At 34.9% G+C, this 19268-nt stretch overlaps 1 protein-coding gene and 1 pseudogene across 1 annotated transcript; one reads left to right on the top strand and one right to left on the bottom strand.

Moving 5' to 3' along the window:
* Positions 1-6692: 6692 nt before the first annotated feature.
* On the bottom strand, positions 6693-7070 carry LOC107902618 (uncharacterized). The gene has a single exon (XM_016828767.2). The coding sequence runs from the start codon at positions 7068-7070 to the stop codon at positions 6693-6695; it is 378 nt and encodes a 125-aa protein (XP_016684256.2).
* An 8496-nt stretch (positions 7071-15566) lies between these two features.
* Positions 15567-16323, top strand: LOC121226998 (kiwellin-1-like; annotated as a pseudogene).
* The last annotated feature ends 2945 nt before the right edge of the window (positions 16324-19268 follow it).

Raw genomic sequence — 19268 nt, 5'->3', positions numbered from 1 at the left:
AGCTCACCTTACTATCTCAACTTAGGATCAGAATTGGCATGCGAACGTACGAAGGACCTCGGACTTTACTTCGTCAAATTATTTTAATTTAATTATATTTTAGCTTATTTATTATTATTATTCGATTTTGGATTGTAAAGTTTCTTTAAACTGTGGTTTGGAACTGTTTGAGATTTGGGGTTTTTCATGCATGTATGACATGCATAGGTATCGATACACAATATTTTATAAATATGTTGAATGGACTATGCATGGTATATGCTAAATTAATAATTTGACCGGTAATGGTACATTTCCCCTACTGAGAAGATAACAAAATGAATTTTTGAAGGCAACGCCGATAGTGGGTTTTTTTTTTAACTTCACCTAATTCACTAATTCAACCTAAACATGGTTGGACTAAGTAAATGAACGTTTTTCCAAAGCTAACAATAGAAACCACGGTATTATAAAAGGGAGTACTTGAAGGTTTTTAACTATCGTTAAGGTAGGTTCAACATTAAGGTGTCGAATGCGGCCTTCCCGATTCGACCATAACGTCTAGGCCGAGTTTAAGAGGTTACACTTCGATTCATGATCAATTTCTTCTTTTTTTTACTTTACCTTTTGTTAGTTTTCTTCTTTTGCAAGTATCACACCATTTTGGCCTAGGAACACGACACTTCTCAATTCAATCCATTCGACTACAACAATCAATACGATTTAAGTTTCTTTCCATTTATTTATTATTACTTTTTTTCTTATTTCCATTTTAACGTTTTAATTTACGTATTGACTGCTTTCCATTGGATATTGAGTTTATTTTTATTGACTTTAAGTGTGAAAATTAAAAGAATGCCCCTGAGAATGCGTAAACAATCTCGTTCCCACACCGCTTCGATTTGTCGTCAAAATACGATGGTGTTAAATTTGCATAGCAAGAGGCCACGATTTTTTATCAAACAATTCAGGGACGTACGTTCATCCCTGAACATGATTTTGATCCAGCCTCCTCGTTTAATGATGAGATATAGGACGATGTACACTTTCATCGTTCGGATAATTTTTTGATTGATTCCAAAGCAAGCTGCCAGTGTACCTGTAGTGCTAGAGTTTACTCCAATTTAAAAATTGGTCCACACGGGCATGTTCCCAAGTCATGTACAAGCCGTGTGACTCACTATTTATGATTTAAAACCACGTGGACAGAAAACATGGACGTGTGTCAGGCTGTGTGAGCCACACGGGCAAGCACATGGGCATGTGCCAGGCCGTGTGGCATATAAATAGGATCCGGACCTTAGTTTTGAGGCATTGAGTGTTGTCTAACACAAGCACTGACGTCCACAATGTATTTATGATTTGAATTTAATTATATGAGGACTATTTGATGCTCTGAGACTGAGATATGAATTATATAAATGCATGTGTAATGATGGCTCTTAATAATACTGATCAGTATTATCTATTTTTGAATTGAATTGGAATGACTAAACAGCTGTCGTTGATATTTGCAGTTTGCAATTGCATAGGTTGGGATATTGTGAAGGAGGAAGTAATCTGCTCTGAATCAGTGGCTAAGCCGCAATGCATATATATGAATCTGGTGCTTTGTTGCATTTCAATCTAGCAGCTAGTCTGCATCTCTATAAACGTGTCAAACAGAAACTAGGATACCTAGCCCAGCTAACCAAACCCAAACCCAATTACAAACCCAAATACAATCCCTAGCCAAACTACCATACGGCCCAACACCAGAATAGAACCAGAAACCCTAGCCACATATTGCTTCAGTGCTGCAGCAACTAGGACCCAGCCTCTGCCCTCGCACGTGCGCTACCGCCACGTACCACGCCTCCACGCCACGCACCTCCGTACGCCGTAACTACAAATCACACAAAAATAGTGCAGTAAAAAGAAAAGGATAATTGTATATTTTATTTTGATTTTATTTTCTTTTTTTGGGTTATAAACAAAAGGAAGAGCCTTTGTAAGTTTTTTACAGGATTGTATCAGAAAATTAAAAAAATCAATCAAAAGCAAAAGACTAAGTTTTTTTAAGGTGATTTTTCTTTTTTCTTTTAGTTGTTTTCTGGGTTCTTTCTTTCTGGTTTCATTAATCGCATAAAAAGAAAAGAAAGGAACAAGGACTTACTGGTGGCTGGATTTCGCTTACTCCGTTGTAATCGGAGTCTGGCGGAGATCGAAAGGCCAGAGAGGCTTGGGTCTCCTAGCAACTGGCAGCTAGGTTTTCAGCTATCTCAAATGGCCTGAGGTCGTCTAGTTCTTTTATTTTATACAAATTGTTCGACGACGCTATTTTAACCTGCTTCTATGGTTTCAAAATGACATCGTATTAGGGGTGAGACCCGATGACCGACCCGAACAAGATTAGATCCGCGCGTTCTGGGTTCGTAAGGGTTATTTGCGCATTTGATCCCTTGATTTTATCTCTCCACTTCAATTTCATCTGTTATTCTTTTAATTCACCCTGTTTGTTTTGAGTTCTTTCATTTTGGTCTCTGTCACTGTGCTGCGTTTTGGGAGGCAGAATATTTCCGATATGATCCCCCATGTTGCCTGCTTGCTGCACCTTGGCCCATCCCTTTATTTTAATTCTGTTTGTTACCTTCTAGATTTGTTTTGATTTTGATCTAGTCCTTGAACTTTACCTTAAATTGCTTTAATTTACATTACATTGTAATTTACTATGTGTATTGCTTTACTTATTTATTTTAAATTTTTGTATATAATGTCTGTTTTAATATATATATCCATTTTATTTAGTTTAATTTATTTCTTATTTTAAGATTTACTTTCAAATTGCTTTATTTATTTTCTATTTTACTTATTATATCAATTTTCTATAGGTTATTTTAATTCACTATGAAAATTATCTATTCCAAATTATTTTCGTGTATTATTTTTTAATTACTTTATGTATTAAATATTTTAAAATTATCATATATCATTATCTTCATCAAGTATTATCGTTTTTTTAAATTATTATATCTATCATTGCTAAAATTTGCGATATTTCTCATATTTATATATATTTCCATGTTTTGAAATTTTGCATTAAAACGTTTTTATATGGACCATTTTTTATATATGTGTACAGTTATATTTATTCTATACAATGACTTTCGCATTATTATAACCATTAACCTTAATTTCTTTAGTTGACATCTTTAATACATATATTTGTTTAAATCTATCTTTATATATATTTAATTTATTTCTTTAAAAAATATACCTATTTTAGTATACTTTAAAGTTCATTTACATATTAACATTTCATATAATATTTTTTTTACTCCGTTTATTTTAATATATAATTTATTTGATTCTAATTTCCTTTCTTTCCTGCTATTCATTTTTCTATATCATAAAACTTGTTATATTGTATTTATGCTATTTACCATGGTGTTTCTTTTAAAATTAGCTTTTAATCCATTAGCTTAAGATTGTCAATATGATGCGAGATTATTTTGTTTATTTATATCGTTTGTTTATTTATTGTCCATTAACGAGCATTTTATTTCACAAATTATCATTTCGGGATATACACTATCAGTCAATCACATTACATGATTTAAAAGATTATGTTTCATTCAGGCATTAAATCATTCTATTTCGTAAATTTTCAAAATGCTCGGTGTTCACGATTCTCGAGAGAATTGTGCCCTAACTTACTGAGCTTCAATTCTTTTCGATGAATTTAGATAGTTAAATATTTATTTTATAATAAAACCGTATAGTTTTGAAATAAAGCCTTTCGGGATTTCAAAATGTTAGATCCTAACTCACTGGATGTGACGTTTTGCTACCTCGAACTAAGGATTTTTAAAAATAAATGCAATATTTGGTATTTAGGAATTTTGAAATACTATGGGATGTGATTGGCTCTAGCAGTCTTCTCAATTTCTGAATTGAACGCAAGAGTACCTGGAGCAGATCTGGTCATAAGAAACAAAAAACAAGATTAGTACATTACCAGTCCCCGTTAACGGCGCCAAAATTTGATGCGGTCGTTGAAAGCACCAAAAATATCCTATCCCTAGTAAATAATGAAAAAGAATAGTAAAAGGGAAGTAGGGTCAAATCCACAGGGACTGGATTTGCACAATATCTTGTTCTGTGAAATCCCAGGCAGAATCTTGCCCAAGAAACCTGCGTTCTTGAAAATAAAAAAATAATTGAATTAAAGGTTTGGATCTGGAAACAAAAAATAAAATAAAAACATAATTAAGAATATTGAAATCGAAAATTTGAGAAATTAAAAATAGAGTTGAGAGAAAGGAAATTCTTATGGGAGATTCCAGCCTCCAACCACTAGCTCCAAGGATTTAGACTTACGATTTGGCGGAACCTGTCTCTAGCCAACAATCGCTTCTGTGGGATCGTCTTATGCTAGATCAACGATTCTCAACTGCGAATCCCACGCCATTTTGTCTCTTGGGCTCGCCAACCTCTGACGTAGTAAGCTAATAGACCGACTGTGCAACCTTCCCAAAACATACAAAGCGACCGCCTTTGCATATGTTGAAAAGCTTACTTCTTAAGGGACATGGACGGAAGGTCAGCCCCGTAGTGTGGAGAAACGATGAATACTCATTGAGAAGGCTAAGTACGGATTCTAAGCCTCATGAGCCCTTTTGGGGATTTTTGACAACTTTTGGCTAGATGGGTTTAGTGGCTCATGGTTGTGGTGGAAAAGAAAATAAATAAAATAAAAATGGAGATTTTATTGAAAAGAAATATGAGAAGAACAAAAGCCTAGACTTTTGGGAGAGAGTGTTTACAGAAAAAAATAAAAGATGGATCTCTTTTGAGTCACTTCACCCCCTATTTATAGTGCTAGGGGAGATAGTCTAATCCTACTTAAATTCTTAAAAGATAAATACATTTAATTGAAGATAAATAAAGATAAATAAAATAAAATCCTAAAAATAATCCTTAATAATTATCTCAATATTAATTATCCTAATATATTTAAAATAGAGTTTTAATAGAATAAAATCTCTTCTTTTTGCATTTCAACCCTTGTGTCCTCCATGCTTGCACTTTTGGCACCAACTTTTCCTTATGTCGCACATTGGCCCATTTTATCTCTAAATTCACGCTTTTGGCCCTTAATTTTACTTTTGCCTCAAATTTAGTCCCTATGAGATAAAAGATCATAGTCAGAATAAATATATAATTAATAAATAAAAATATGTTATTCTAGAGTGTTATCAAATTCCCCCTATTTAGCCCATGCTTGCCCTCAAGTATGGTTCCTATCTACTGTGAAAGTTAGATTCTGCCATAAAAGAAATACCACTCCAAATTTTTATAAAAATCAGTCAAAAATGCATATGAAAAATAAAGAAAACCCTAAGCTTGCTTTAAGTAAAACAGAAAAAGTTTTCCATTTAATACACACAAAAATTAGAATCGACTTGAATTATTTAATGAAAATTAGGTAAATTACCAAACCTACCAATACACCCTATTTGCTTCCTCCTTTAGTCCCCAAATTATTATATTTTTTTCTTTTTTTTCTCTTTTTTTTCTGCTTTAGGAATATACTAAACCTTTTGACGCGAAGAGAGATGACAGCCAAGCACCCCACCCCGGTTACTCAGCCCAGCAAACTCCTAATTTATTATAATTTTTTCTTAAGAACACATCGAACCTTTTGACGCGAAGAGAGATGACAGCCAAGCACCCCACCCCGGTTACTCAGCCCAACATGTTCTTAAAAATGAATTCCGGTTAGCGGAGTTTTACCTAACACGTCACACAACCTTTTGACACGAAATAGGATGACAACCCAAACACCCTACCCCGGTTACTCAGTCAGTCATGTTTTTAAGCTGCACTCATAATCACGGAAACATTAAATGATATTTTATTAATAACTTTTTTTTATGAGGACTTTAGAGAAAAAAAATCAAGTGTCAAAAATAAGTTTCAGTAATTACCTTAGTAGTCATCAACATATTTTAGCATGCAAACATATTAAGTGTCCACTTTGTATTAAACTTGATCAATTTTACGAAAAGCAAGATAAAGTTAACTTTATGAATCACAATTATTTTTAGCCTAATAAGAATAAAACAGTGGAGACGGCATCAATTATGGAAAATCCATAATTTTCTCAGAAAACAAGAATCATGCTTGTAGGTCAAATAGTAGGCAATTCTTGGTAAAAATCTTGGGCATGAAAAGAGGCAGGAAGTTCTAAAAAAATAAATATGGACAAAATGGAGCCTCAAGAAGCAACACCAGCCAAAAATAATCACAGCAACAGCAACAACAACCAAAATCACAGCAGAAAATGATAGTAATAATGAAGAGTACATCCCCTACTGAAACCACATTGTCCTCAATGTGGATGAAAAGAAATAAATAGGTACAAAATTTTAGAAAAACTCCCTGTATTGTTTCTGTCGATCGTATATAATGGCAATGAGCTCGGTTAGTTGCTGGCCAAAGGTTTCAAGTTGGGCCTCAATGCGCTCTAAGAGTTGCTCAACGGTTTTCTTCTCATTTTTGCTATGTTTTATCTAAGCAAAAGAAGAAAAATTTATTAATATCCAAATAAGTAAAATAAATAAAATAAAGTAATAAATAAAGTAAAGAAAAAAATAAAAAATAAAAATAATATTGGGTTGCCTCCCAACAAGCGCTTGTTTAACGTCGTTAGCTCGACGCCGTTATTGATTCTATGGTGGTTCCAAATGGATTTTCTCAACCGTGTGAGCTTGAAAATTCTCATAAAATGGCTTCAACTGTTGGCCATTGACTACGAACCGCTTTCCAGATTCTTCACTCTCTATTTCAACTGCTCCATGTGTAAACACTTTAGTAACAATAAAAGGTCCTTGCCATCGTGATTGAAGCTTACCTGGGAATAACTTTAACACAGAGTTATAAAGTAAAACTTTTTGTCCTACCGAAAAATTCTTCTGAGCTATTCTCTTTTTGTGAAACAACTTTGTCTTGTCTTTGTAAGTGTGAGCATTTTCATAGGCATCATTGCGAATTTCTTCTAACTCTTGGATGTCTAATTTCCTTGCCTTTCCTACGGGTTCTAACTCCATGTTACATTGTCGAATGGCCCAATAAGCTTTATGTTCCAATTCGACTAGAAGGTGGCAAGCTTTACCAAAAACAAGTCGATACGGGGTCATACCAATCAGTCCCTTATACGCAGTTCGATAGGCCCAAAGTGCGTCATTTAGCCGAAGGCTCCAATCCTTTCGGTTAGGACGAACTATTTTCTCCAAAATAGTCTTGATTTCCCTGTTTGAGACCTCAGCTTGACCGTTTGTTTAGGGATGGTAAGCCGTAGCTATACGGTGGTGGACTCCGTATTCTACCAACAGTGCCTCCATGACCTTATTGCAAAGTGGGTGCCACGACCACTGATTAGGGATCGAGGTGTGCTAAACCTGGAAAAAATAGTTCGTTTTAAAAACTCCATAGCAGTTTTGGCATTATCATTGTGAGTAGGCTTTGCTTCTACCCATTTAAAAACATAGTCTATTGCTAGAATTATATATACATTTCTAAATGAAGAAATAAATGGGCCCATGAAATCGATGCCCCATACATAAAAGATTTCGCATACATGAATCAGGGAAAGGGGCATTTGATTTCATTTAGTGAAGTTACCTGTATGTTGGCACCTATCACAAGACTTACATAAGTTATATGCATCACAAAAAATTATAGGCCAATATAGCCCACATTCTAACATCTTATGAGCGGTCTATTTAGGGCCAAAGTGACCTGCGCAATCTTCAGCATGACAAAAATTAATTATAGAAGTTACCTCAGTTTCTGGAACACATCTTCATATTATCTGGTCTGAAAAGTGTTTCCACAAGTATGGGTCGTCTCAAATGTAATATCGAGCATTGTGTCTGAACTTGTACCTCGTAGAACGTGCTAACTCAGTGGGTAATGATCCTGTGGCTAGAAAGTTTACTGTATCTGCATACCATGGGAGACGTACCTTGGTCAAGAATAGGCTCTCATTAGGGAATTCTTCCTTAATAGGGACATCATCAAAAGGTACTCTTATTCTGCTTAAGTGGCTAGCCACTAAATTCTCGCATCCCCTTTTGTCTTGAATCTCGATGTCAAATTCTTAGAGTAGCAAAATCCAACTAATGAGCCTCAGTTTTGCTTCCTTCTTCGAGATCAAGTACCTGAGGGATGCATGATCAGAAAAAATAATTACTTTAGATCCCAATAAATAAGGTCAAATTTTGTCTAAAGCAAATACAACGGCTAAGAGTTCTTTTTCTGTAGTGGTGTAGTTGCTCTGCGCAGCATCTAGGGTTTTCGAGGCATAACATATGACATGTGGTTCTTTGTCTATCCTTTAGCCCAACACGGCTCCTACACTGCGCTCACTGGCATCGCACATAATTTTAAATGGGTATTTCCAATCTGGTGGTTGCACTATAGGAGCGAAGACTAACTTTTTCTTGAGTGAATCAAATGTCTCATTACATTTTGGGTCAAACTGAAATTTCCTATCCTTCTGCAACAACTCACACAGTGGTTCAGCTACCTTCGAGAATTTTTTTATGAAGCGCCTATAAAACCCTGCATGGCCAAGGAAAGAACGAATTTTCCTCACAGTGGAGGGATAAGGCAAAGAATTTATAATATAAATTTTGGTCTTATCGACCTCAATTCCTTTAGATGAAACAACATGTCCCAGAATTAAACCTTTGTCTACCATAAAATGATACTTTTCATAATTCAAGACAAGTTTAAATTCTATGCAACTACTCAGAATTATCTTTAGGTTTTTAAGGCATTCATCAAAACAACTCCCATATACAGTAAAATCATCCATAAAAACTTCGATAATTTTTTCCACATATTCAGAAAATATACTCATCATGCATCTTTGGAAGGTGGCCGGCGCATTGCAAAGACCAAATGGCATCCTTTTGCACGCAAATGTACCGAATGGGTATGTAAAAGTGGTCTTTTCTTGGTCCTCCGGTGCGACTGGAATTTGAAAGAAACCTGAGTATCCATCAAGACAACAAAAGTGAGTTTTTCCAGCTAATCTTTCAAGCATTTGATCTATAAAAGGAAGAGGGAAATGATCATTTCTACTGTATGAGTTCAACTTCCTGTAATCAATGTGCGCCACCCATTTTGTACTCGGGTAGGTACCAAGTCACCTTCAACATTTTTCTTTACTGTCACGCCCGTTTTCTTAGGCACGACTTGAACCGGACTTACCCACCTACTATCAGAAATAGGGTAAATTACGTCAGCATCCAGAAGCTTGATTATTTTCTTTTTTACTACCTCTATCATATTCAGATTTAGCCGTCTTTGCGCCTCTCGCCTCGATTTCGTGTCTTTCTCCAAGTAGATCTTGTGTGTGAACGTCAAAGGGCTTATCCCTTTTAAGTCTGCAATGGTCCAGCCAATTGCCTCCTTATGACTTTTTAGTATATGAACCAAACTTTCCTCTTCATGTGTGGAGAGTCTATTGGAGATTATGACTGGTAGGGTATTACCTTCCCAAAAAATACATATTTCAGATGCTCAGGAAGCGGTTTCAACTCCAACTCTGGCGCCTGTATAACAGAAGGTAATAGTTTAGTATTTGGAGATAATAACTTATTAACAAATTCAAATTCATCAAGTTTAGAATTATCTCCATAAATTGACTCAAAATCCTCTTCCACCAAAGAGTCAATTGTGTCGATACGATTTACCCTCAAGATTTCGCTTGGATGGCTAATGGCGTCATAGACATTAAACTTTACGATCTTCCCATCAACTCCATCGTGAGAGTTCCACTTCGAACATCAATTCTAGTACTAGCTGTACTAAGGAACTGTCGACCCAGCAGGAGATTTGAAGATCCAGGAGTGCTATCCCTCCATTTTGATCACATAAAAATTTGCAGGGAAAATAAGCTCGTTAACTTTTACCAGAACATCCTCGAGGACTCCTTCTGGATGCATAACAGACCTGTCCGCCAATTGAATGATAACACCTATTTTTTGTCAAAAAACCCGCATTAAGTGATTCATAAATAGAAGACGTCATTACATTTATAGAAGCCCCTAGATCACACATAGCCTTTTTAATTCTCAAATGGCCTATTTTGCATGGTATTGCAAACATGCCCCTATCCTTGCATTTTGCCGGCATTTTTCACTGTAACACTGCGGATACATTCTCACCAACATTCACCCTTTCATTACCTGTTAATTTTTGCTTGTTGGTGCAAAGTTCTTTAAGAAATTTAGCATACCATGATATTTGCTTGATGGCGTCCAACAGCGGAATGTTGATCTCGAGATTTCTAAATGTTTCGAGGATTTCCTTGTCCTCTTTACCTCTTTGACATTGGTTGAATCGTTTTGGAAATAGAGATTGACTTTTAGGAAATTGAGGCTTCGGTCGGACTTGTTCGTCTTTTTTGAGTTTTTTCTGGGTAATTTCTTGGGTAAGATTCCTGTCAGGAATCGATTCCAGTACCTTTCCACTTCATAACGTCACTACATTTGCATTTTGTCTAGGGTTTGGTTCTGTTTGTGACGGCAGCTTCCCTTGAGAGGTTAATTTCTCGATCGATGTAGTGAACTCTCTGATGGATGTCTCAGTTTTCTGTTGGAAATCCTTCGTCTCTTTTTGGAAATTAAGAGTTTGCTGTTGAAAATCAAGAACATTAGCTGCTAACTCATTGACCATAGTTTCTAGAAAATTACCCGAACCTTGCGACTGTTGTAAAAACAAATTTTAGTATGGCTGGTTATTTCGTAGATTGGCCCCATAACTTAAGTTAGGATGATCCTTCCACCTTGGGTTGTAGGTATTAGCATCGACCCAGGGAAATTTCCAACAGCATCAAGATGGGCCATGGTATCATCATACAAACTGGGACACGCATCAGTTGCGTGATCAGGTGTAGCACATATTCCGCATAACCGAGCCGTTTTCACTTTTTCTGCAATAAGAGAGTTTACCATATTAGTAAGTCTATCAACTTTATCCTCTAAGGTTGAATTACTTAGCTGGTGAACCCTTCTAGGGGGTTCAGTATTAGCTCGAAACTGCTGAGAATTTGCAGCCATCATGGAGATCAAGTCTCTCGCTTGTTGGGGAGTCATGTTGACCAATGCTCCTCAACTAGCAGCGTCTACCATATTCATCTCCATGGGTTTCAAACCTTCGTAAAAATATTGGAGGAGAGATTTCTCCGTTATACCATGTTATGGGCAGCTTGCACATAACTTCTTAAACCGCTCCCAATAATCATAAAGGGACTCAGCTTCTTTTTGCCTTATTCCAACGATTTCTCTTCTTAGCTCAACTACTCGAGACGTAGGAAAAAACCTTTTCAGAAACAAACGAGATAGGTTAGCCCAAGTTGTAATAGACCCAGGGGGTAAATAAAATAACCATTTCTTAGCGGAATCTGCTAGGGAGAAAGGGAAGGCATGCAATTTAATCTGATCCTCAGTTACCCCCTGAGGTTTCATTCTAAGACAAACCATATGAAATTCTTTCAGATGCTTGTGGGGATTTTCATTTTGCAACACACGATAAGTTCGCAGTAACTAGATGAAACCTAACTTCAACTCAAAATTAGTATCCACAGTAGGAAACGTGATGCACAATTCCGGTTGTTCGGTCGGAGCTTCGGCCAGTTGCCGAAACGTTTGAGCCATTGGTTGGTGTGCTAAATTTGGGTTTTCGTTAACCCTAGCGTTAAGCACTTCTTCTGGTGAGTCGACTTCTACTTTTTCGCTTTCAAGTGTTCGAGTCGGGTTTTCGTTAACCCTAGACTCAGCTTCGTTGTCGACTTCGATTTCTAACGGTGGATTACTTTGAGTCCAAGCACTGCTGACTGCTTTTTTCGTAACTTTGTCTCCTTACGATTGGCTTTAGCAATCTTCTCAATTTCTGAATCGAACGCAAGAGTACCTGGAGCAGATCTGGTCATAAGAAATAAAAAACAAGATTAGTACATTGCCAATCCCCGGCAACGGCGCCAAAATTTGATGCGGTCGTTGAAAGCACCAAAAATATCCTATCCCTAGTAAATAATGAAAAAGAATAGTAAAAGGAAAGTAGGGTCAAATCCTCAGGGACTGGATTTGCCCAATATCTTGTTCAATGAAATCCCAAGCAAAATCTTGCATAAGAAACCTGCGTTCCTGAAAATAAAAAAATAACAGAATTAAAGGTTTGGATCTGGAAAAAAATAAAAAATAAAAACATAATTAAGAATATTGAATCGAAAATTTAGAAATTAAAAATAGAGTTGAGAGAAAGAAAATTCTTAGGGGAGATTCCAGCCTCCAGTTGTCTCGTTCCGCCTTGGGTTCAATCCTCAGCTTTTAGATGATCCTTCCCAAACCGAATAAGCTAGTTATAGTGGAAGAGGACACCTACAACCACTAGCTCCAAGGATTTAGAGTTACGATTTGGTGGAACCTGACTCTAGCCAACAATCGCTTCAGTGGGATCGTCTTATGCTAGATCAATGATTCTCAAGGGCGAATCCTATGCCATTTTGTCTCTTGGGCTCACCAACCTCTGACGCAGTAAGCTAACGAACCGACTGTGCAACCTTCTCAAAACATACAAAGCGGCCGCCTTTGCATACGTTGAAAAGCTTACTTCTTAAGGGACATGGACGGAAGGTCAGCCCATAGTGCAGAGAAACAATGAATACTAGTTTAGAAGGCAAAGTACGGATTCTAAGCCTCATGAGCCCTTTTGGGGATTTTTGACAACTTTTGGCTAGATGGGTTTAGTGGCTCATGGTTGTGGTGGAAAAGAAAATAAATAAAATAAAAATGGAGATTTTATTGAAAAGAAATATGAGAAGAACAAAAGCTTAGACTTTTGGGGAGAGAGTGTTTACAGGAAATAAATAAAAGATGGATCTCTTTTGAGTCACTTCACCCCATATTTATAGTGCTAGGGGAGATAGTCTAACCCTACTTAAATTCTTAAAAGATAAATACATTTAATTGAAGATAAATAAAGATAAATAAAATAAAATGCTAAAAATAATCCTTAATAATTATCTCAATATTAATTATCCTAATATAATTAAAATAGAGTTTTAATAGAATAAAATCTCTTCTTTTTGCATTTCAACCCTTGTGTCCTCCATGCTTGCACTTTTGGCACCAACTTTTCCTTGTGTCGCACATCGGCCCATTTTATTTCTAAATTCACACTTTTGGCCCTTAATTTTACTTTTGCCTCAAATTTAGTCCCTATGAGATAAAAGATCATAAATAGCTCAAATTAGCAGGATCATACTCAGAATAAATATATAATTAATAAATAAAAATACATTATTCTAAAGTGTTATCAATAAAAGCAATATTCGGTATTTAGGAATTTTGGGAAACTGAACCCTAACTTACCGGGTTTTGATTTTTCATTTGACCCAAATAACCAGATATCCTTCTCAAAATGCATAGGTTTTAAAGAGTTAAAAGATAAACTTAATTTTGAAGATTAAAAATGTTGCGCCCTAACTCACTAGGTTTGGCATTTTATTTCTTTGAAATAAGAGTGTCTTATCATGTAATTCAATTTATTCCAAGTTAAAAGGATTGTATTTTGAAATCATTTCAAATTTTTGACACTAAGAAATTAAACAATCAATTCGGTACCAATATTGGGTGTTATAAATGTGCTAACCCGTCCTCGTGCGTAATTGACTCCCGAGCCTATTTTCTCAAAGTTTGTAGACCTATAATTGTTTTCAAAGTGGTCCGATCACACATCAAGAAAAGATCGGTAGCGACTCTAATTTTTATTTTTAAGTCGACTACTAATTTTTGTTTTCAAAAAAATGGTTTTGACAGGGTTGGTTGGGCATTAAACGCCTTTAATGGTGTGTTGGGATGATCGGAGATGGTGTGTAGCAGATGGGGCTAGGAAAAACTGCATATGTATCTGATCTGTTCTATACCTGAAACTAGAATTGCTTCTGTTATCTAGCTGAATCTTAGGATTTGAGAATTATCTTATAAATCTACTTTAATTGAATGTACATCTTTTATGCATTGGGTTCACAACTCATTTCGTTGTTAATTGGATTTCAGGTGGCTCTCAAGCTTTCGATTATCTTTACTTTAAATCTTACCATTAGTAATCTCAGCTTTCTCTGATAGTATGATGGTTGGGAAGATTAAATAGTTAGTTAATTTTTGTGTTAGTTATAAAATGTTGAATGATTTCATTTTGGTTGTGTTTATAAATGCAGTTTTCCTAATACCGACAATGTAACTCACTGGACTTGGTCTGGACGTTTAGGCCGGGTTTAGGGTATTACATGTTGTGCTAGAGTTTTAATCCAATTTAAAAATTGGTACGTATGACCGAGTAAACGTCAGGCATGCTAACATTGATATTTCCGCCGCCATTTGCAAGTACTATGGCGTACCGTGCTATGAAAGAGACGACAGATTGTCTCTTGACTTGAACAATTTCACAAATGTTGACACAGATGCCGTTCTTAGAGAATTTCATCCTACTAAAAAGCCTTAAAATAAAAAATGGTCACCAAACTGTAGCGCTTTTTCAATATATGTACTTCAAAATTTTCCTTTTTTGTCAGAAGTTCTACTTGAACTTTCATTATGTTAACATTATTGGTCCTTCCGTGGATTGCCGTTTGAAATAATTGTCTGAGTCAACCAGAGCCTGACACGTAATCAAAAACTAAATTCGAGTATGTTTTAGTATGCAATTTGTTTGACAAAAAATATTTTATTTTTATTTAACGTTTTAAAATTATTTTATTTTAATATTAAAGACAACATATTTTAATGTTTATACTGTAGAATTGTATACTATTATAAATTAAATTTTTATATGAAATAAATTATATAATATATTATAAAACTAAAAGTTGAATTGGGTTTCTGGTCCAGAAATTATTGAGTTAAATTTTTTACCCAAATCTAATTTTGGTGCTTAATATTTTTATATGCACATTTCGGACCAAATTTCAAATTCTGGTCTGCCAATTAAAACAATATTATATGCTGCTGCTTTAACTAGGAAAGTTACTTTGTCAAGGTTTATATACTTATCGCTCCTCCTTTGGCTCTTTCGCCTTGGTTCTTTCCTGTGAACGGAATTTGAGACAGAAATTCTAACACTACAATATATAAATATTGTAAAGAAGTATACGTGTAATGTATGTATAGAAAATAATTTTCATTGCAAAACTCTTATGGAAATGAAAAGCTAAGTGTAACCATCTTCAAATCCATCCAATTTAGGCATCAGCCAGTAAAATGATTTGCTGACAAGTATAATCTAAAGCCCCTTTGATCTTCATCAACAAATAGCTGCCATAAGAAATTTTAAGAAAATAAACTAAAAGTGAACCAAACCTGCAGGAACCTCCCACATAGATGCTTCTGAATGATAAATATATTACAAAATTTGGGTAAATGATAAAATACAATTTTATCAGCTTCAGTCCATCATAAATTTTCATAGTGAAAGACCAATATTTTAAATTACTCATTGCTAAGATCTCTATATATTGCTTTTACCACTTGAAGTTTTCTGCACTAAAACATCTAAACAGAAGTGACTTAAAGAAGATAAAAATGAAGAAGCAAGTAATTTGTTCGACTGTCTTTCCTCTCCTTTGCATTCTTCTTCTTTTTCTTAGTGTTGAAGCACAGACGTGCAGCCCTAGTGGCAAGATCAAAGGGAAACCCCTCCACCAGGGCAATGCAACCAGGAAAATGATTCTGATTGTTGCAAGGATGGCAAGTGGTACACGACATACAAATGTTCACCCCCTGTATCAAGCCAAACGAAAGCAACACTGACGCTTAACAGCTTTGAGCCAGATGGAGACGGTGGTGCACCATCTGAATGTGACAACCAGTACCACTCCGATGATGACCCTGTGGTGGCACTTTCTACAGGGTGGTATAACAACGGAAAGAGGTGTTTGAATTATATCAACATCCATGGCAATGGAAGATCTGTGAGGGCTAAAGTTGTGGATGAATGCGATTCTACTATGGGATGCGATTCGGACCATGATTATCAGCCCCCTTGCCCTAACAACATTGTTGATGCCTCGAAAGCAGTTTGGAAGGCTCTTGGAGTGCCTGAGAGCGACTGGGGCGGGATGGATATCTACTGGTCTGATACTGATTAATCACTTGATCCATATTTTTATTTATAATGTATGTACTAGAGTAAAGATTTCTTGTGCGTCTTAGTTAACATTTATGTTACTATTAATGTAAAATTTATGTATATATTATGTATTTTGAGCCATAAACTATGTTTTAAATCTTCATTATCTGCTCTATCCTTACTTCTTAATTGGAGAAATTCTTAGTGGATTCTCGAAATCAGATGAGTGTTGGATTTGGTAGGCGTTCGATAGGGGTATAAACAAGGCACTTGTGCTCGCATGTTATTCGAAAGAAATTCGAAATCGTTTCAAGCATGCGCAGCTTGAGTTATCAAGTGAGCCATGTTTGAGTACCTTATTACTTGATTTGAGCAGCTCGCGAGCTCGATCGAGTTTTTTTTATTAATAATACATTTTCAATATTTTTAATATTAGATTACTATGTCGTATACGAAACGGGTTCAAATTTAAGCTCGAATATGTAAATACTTTTTCTAACCAAGCTTAAATAGTTTGATTTTACCACGAGCCGAGTTGGAGCGTCTAGAATAATATTCGACCAAATTGGAGCCATATTTCAAGCAATGAATTTTGAGTAGAGCTCCAGCATGAATAATCTCAACAACCAGGGAGCTTATATCCATAAATCAAATGGCATATGGGTATAAAGTTCATTGTCTTTTTAACTGTTACTCTTCCATGTTTTCATAGGTCATGACTTGCGGGTCTCATCCTACGAGAACTAGGTAACATGTTTCTGGTAAGAACTAACACTGCTAGTTCATGGTTGCCTTAATTTATCAAAAAAAATTTAGGTGTATATTATGGGTTGTATTTGGTACATTGGCGAAATATTTTTTTTTATTCACAAGCAACCTTAAAAATTGTTATGTGTTTCTTTTTTTTTAAAATGTTTTTTTAAATATTTTATTATATTCTTGTAGGACATTTGTCAACCCCTAACCTTACGGGCGGAGTCTAAAATCTCTAGTCGCAGTGTATCAAATATTTCCCCTCCTATTTTTTCCACAACTTTTCCAAATTTAGTAAATAAACATCTAATAAATACATTCCATAAAACATATATACATTTTAATGTCAACCTAAAAGGTAATAGAAAAATACAAATATAATCAATTCAAAGTCCACTTTTATTCCTTCCATTTTATGCATGTATGCAAGCCTCTAAATAGCATTAATGCTGAAACAACACAAAGAATTATAAATCAAATAATTGGAAGTTTAAGGTTTTTTAACCTGTTTTTTCCTATTTTAAATTTTTTTCTTGTTTTACTTTATATCTTTTAATCGTATTTCAATCATTTGTTATACATATATTTTTCTCTGTTTTTTACATTAAGATTATGGAAGGGAATATTCATTAATGATTTGAAGAATGAATTCAATGAGAGTGTAATCAAACAGTTGCAGTGCGAGACTGAGATTTTTACCAGAACGATTTATTACATTCAGTAGGATAGTAATTCTCTCTTAATAGAAGCCGACGGAATTGTTATTCTCAGAAAATAGAATTTATACTTAGAAAATAAATTCTCACTATTTTTTGGCGGACTAATAAACTTGAAAACTTACATGAACTGTTGTGTTTATAGCTCTACCAGTGTCATCTATCTATAGGGAGAGACGGGAGAATCTTGATTGAATTAGTAGAAAACAAATAATATTTATTTAATAGAAAAACTAATATTCTAATTTAGAGATATTTATTTAATAAAATTTCAAACACCAAATATATTTTTTTTAGAGTTATTTCAAAGAAGTACGTGTTGAAATATGTATAGAATATAATTTTGTATGCCAAAATTATATGAAAAATGAAAAAGCACAATGTAACCATCTTCAAATCCCTCCAATTTAGGCGTCAGCCAATAAAATGTTCTGTTGACAAGTATAACTAATATAAGGCCTCTTGTCTCCAAACCAACCCACATTTCAATTGCTGTTATTAACAAATTGCTGGCCCGAGTGAATATATTTATAATAAAAATAAATAAGGTTGTAATCGGGTCATAATGCAGGAACTCCACCAAAGATCTTCTGGATATGGAGATAAATACAATATCACTCACAAACGACCATTGGGGTTAATTTCGATACATAAGATACCTATGTATACAGATATCCCCCGGCAACGGCGTTTTAAGAAGACCTTTTTTTTTTGTCAAACTTGAATGAAAATTTAACTTTCCCTAAAATGTCTATTCCGGAGCCTTTTGGAACAGTGAAAGCAGTTTGAAGCTTAATTCAGAGTTTTACTTTTAAAAACTTCAATTTCAATGTTTTCAACCTGTTTTCAAATTAACTTCAATGACTGGTGTCAATTAAGGAAGAAAATGAAGAGAAATTTGCCTAGAAAAGATGAACGAAATTACTAAAAAGCCTTAAACTAAATAATGGTCTCCAAACTATAACGCTTTTTCAATTTAATGTAACTTTAAAACTTTTCTTTTTTTCTCAGTAAGTGTCATTTGAACTTTCATTATGTTAACACTATCGTTCCTTCCGTGAATTGCCGTTTAAAAATAGTTGTCTGAGTCAACCAGAGCCCTGACACGTAATCAAAAAATAAATTGGTTTAAAAAACTCAGGCTGTGAAATTTTGGGTTCAAAATGTTTAAAAAACTTTTTTGAATTATTCCGATTTTTTATGAAAACTGATATTTTTAATTTTCGTAAAGTGAAAACCAAGACTTTGGCGCCGATTCAAGTAACGAAACTTCAAACTTTAGATAACGCTTTAGATACTTTTACATTAGTGTACTTTAGTAAAACTGTTTACCTCTAGAGACCGGTAGCAAATCAAACATTCCTCTAAACTCTAATAAAACTCTAGATTTGGGATTTTTCCATTAAAGCTTAAGCTAATTCATAAAATTCTGAAATTGTTAGATAAGATAATGAGTACGCAAGGTGCACGATGTCATGGTACTCATGCGCGAGGAGCACAAATAATTTCACTTTTGTACAAAAAAAGATTCAAACTTGGAAACTAAAGGTAATCTAAGACCTCCACTATACAACACCCTCAAATTTTTTAACAATTAAACAAAACATTACAGATTAACTTTATGACTAGCAAGATCAA

The sequence above is a fragment of the Gossypium hirsutum genome, unplaced genomic scaffold (genome assembly GCF_007990345.1).
Source record: "Gossypium hirsutum isolate 1008001.06 unplaced genomic scaffold, Gossypium_hirsutum_v2.1 scaffold_666, whole genome shotgun sequence".
In the NCBI taxonomy this organism is placed as follows: domain Eukaryota; kingdom Viridiplantae; phylum Streptophyta; class Magnoliopsida; order Malvales; family Malvaceae; genus Gossypium; species Gossypium hirsutum.
The sequence above is the reverse complement of the archived record's forward strand: the minus strand, read 5'-3'. Positions and strand labels throughout refer to the sequence as shown.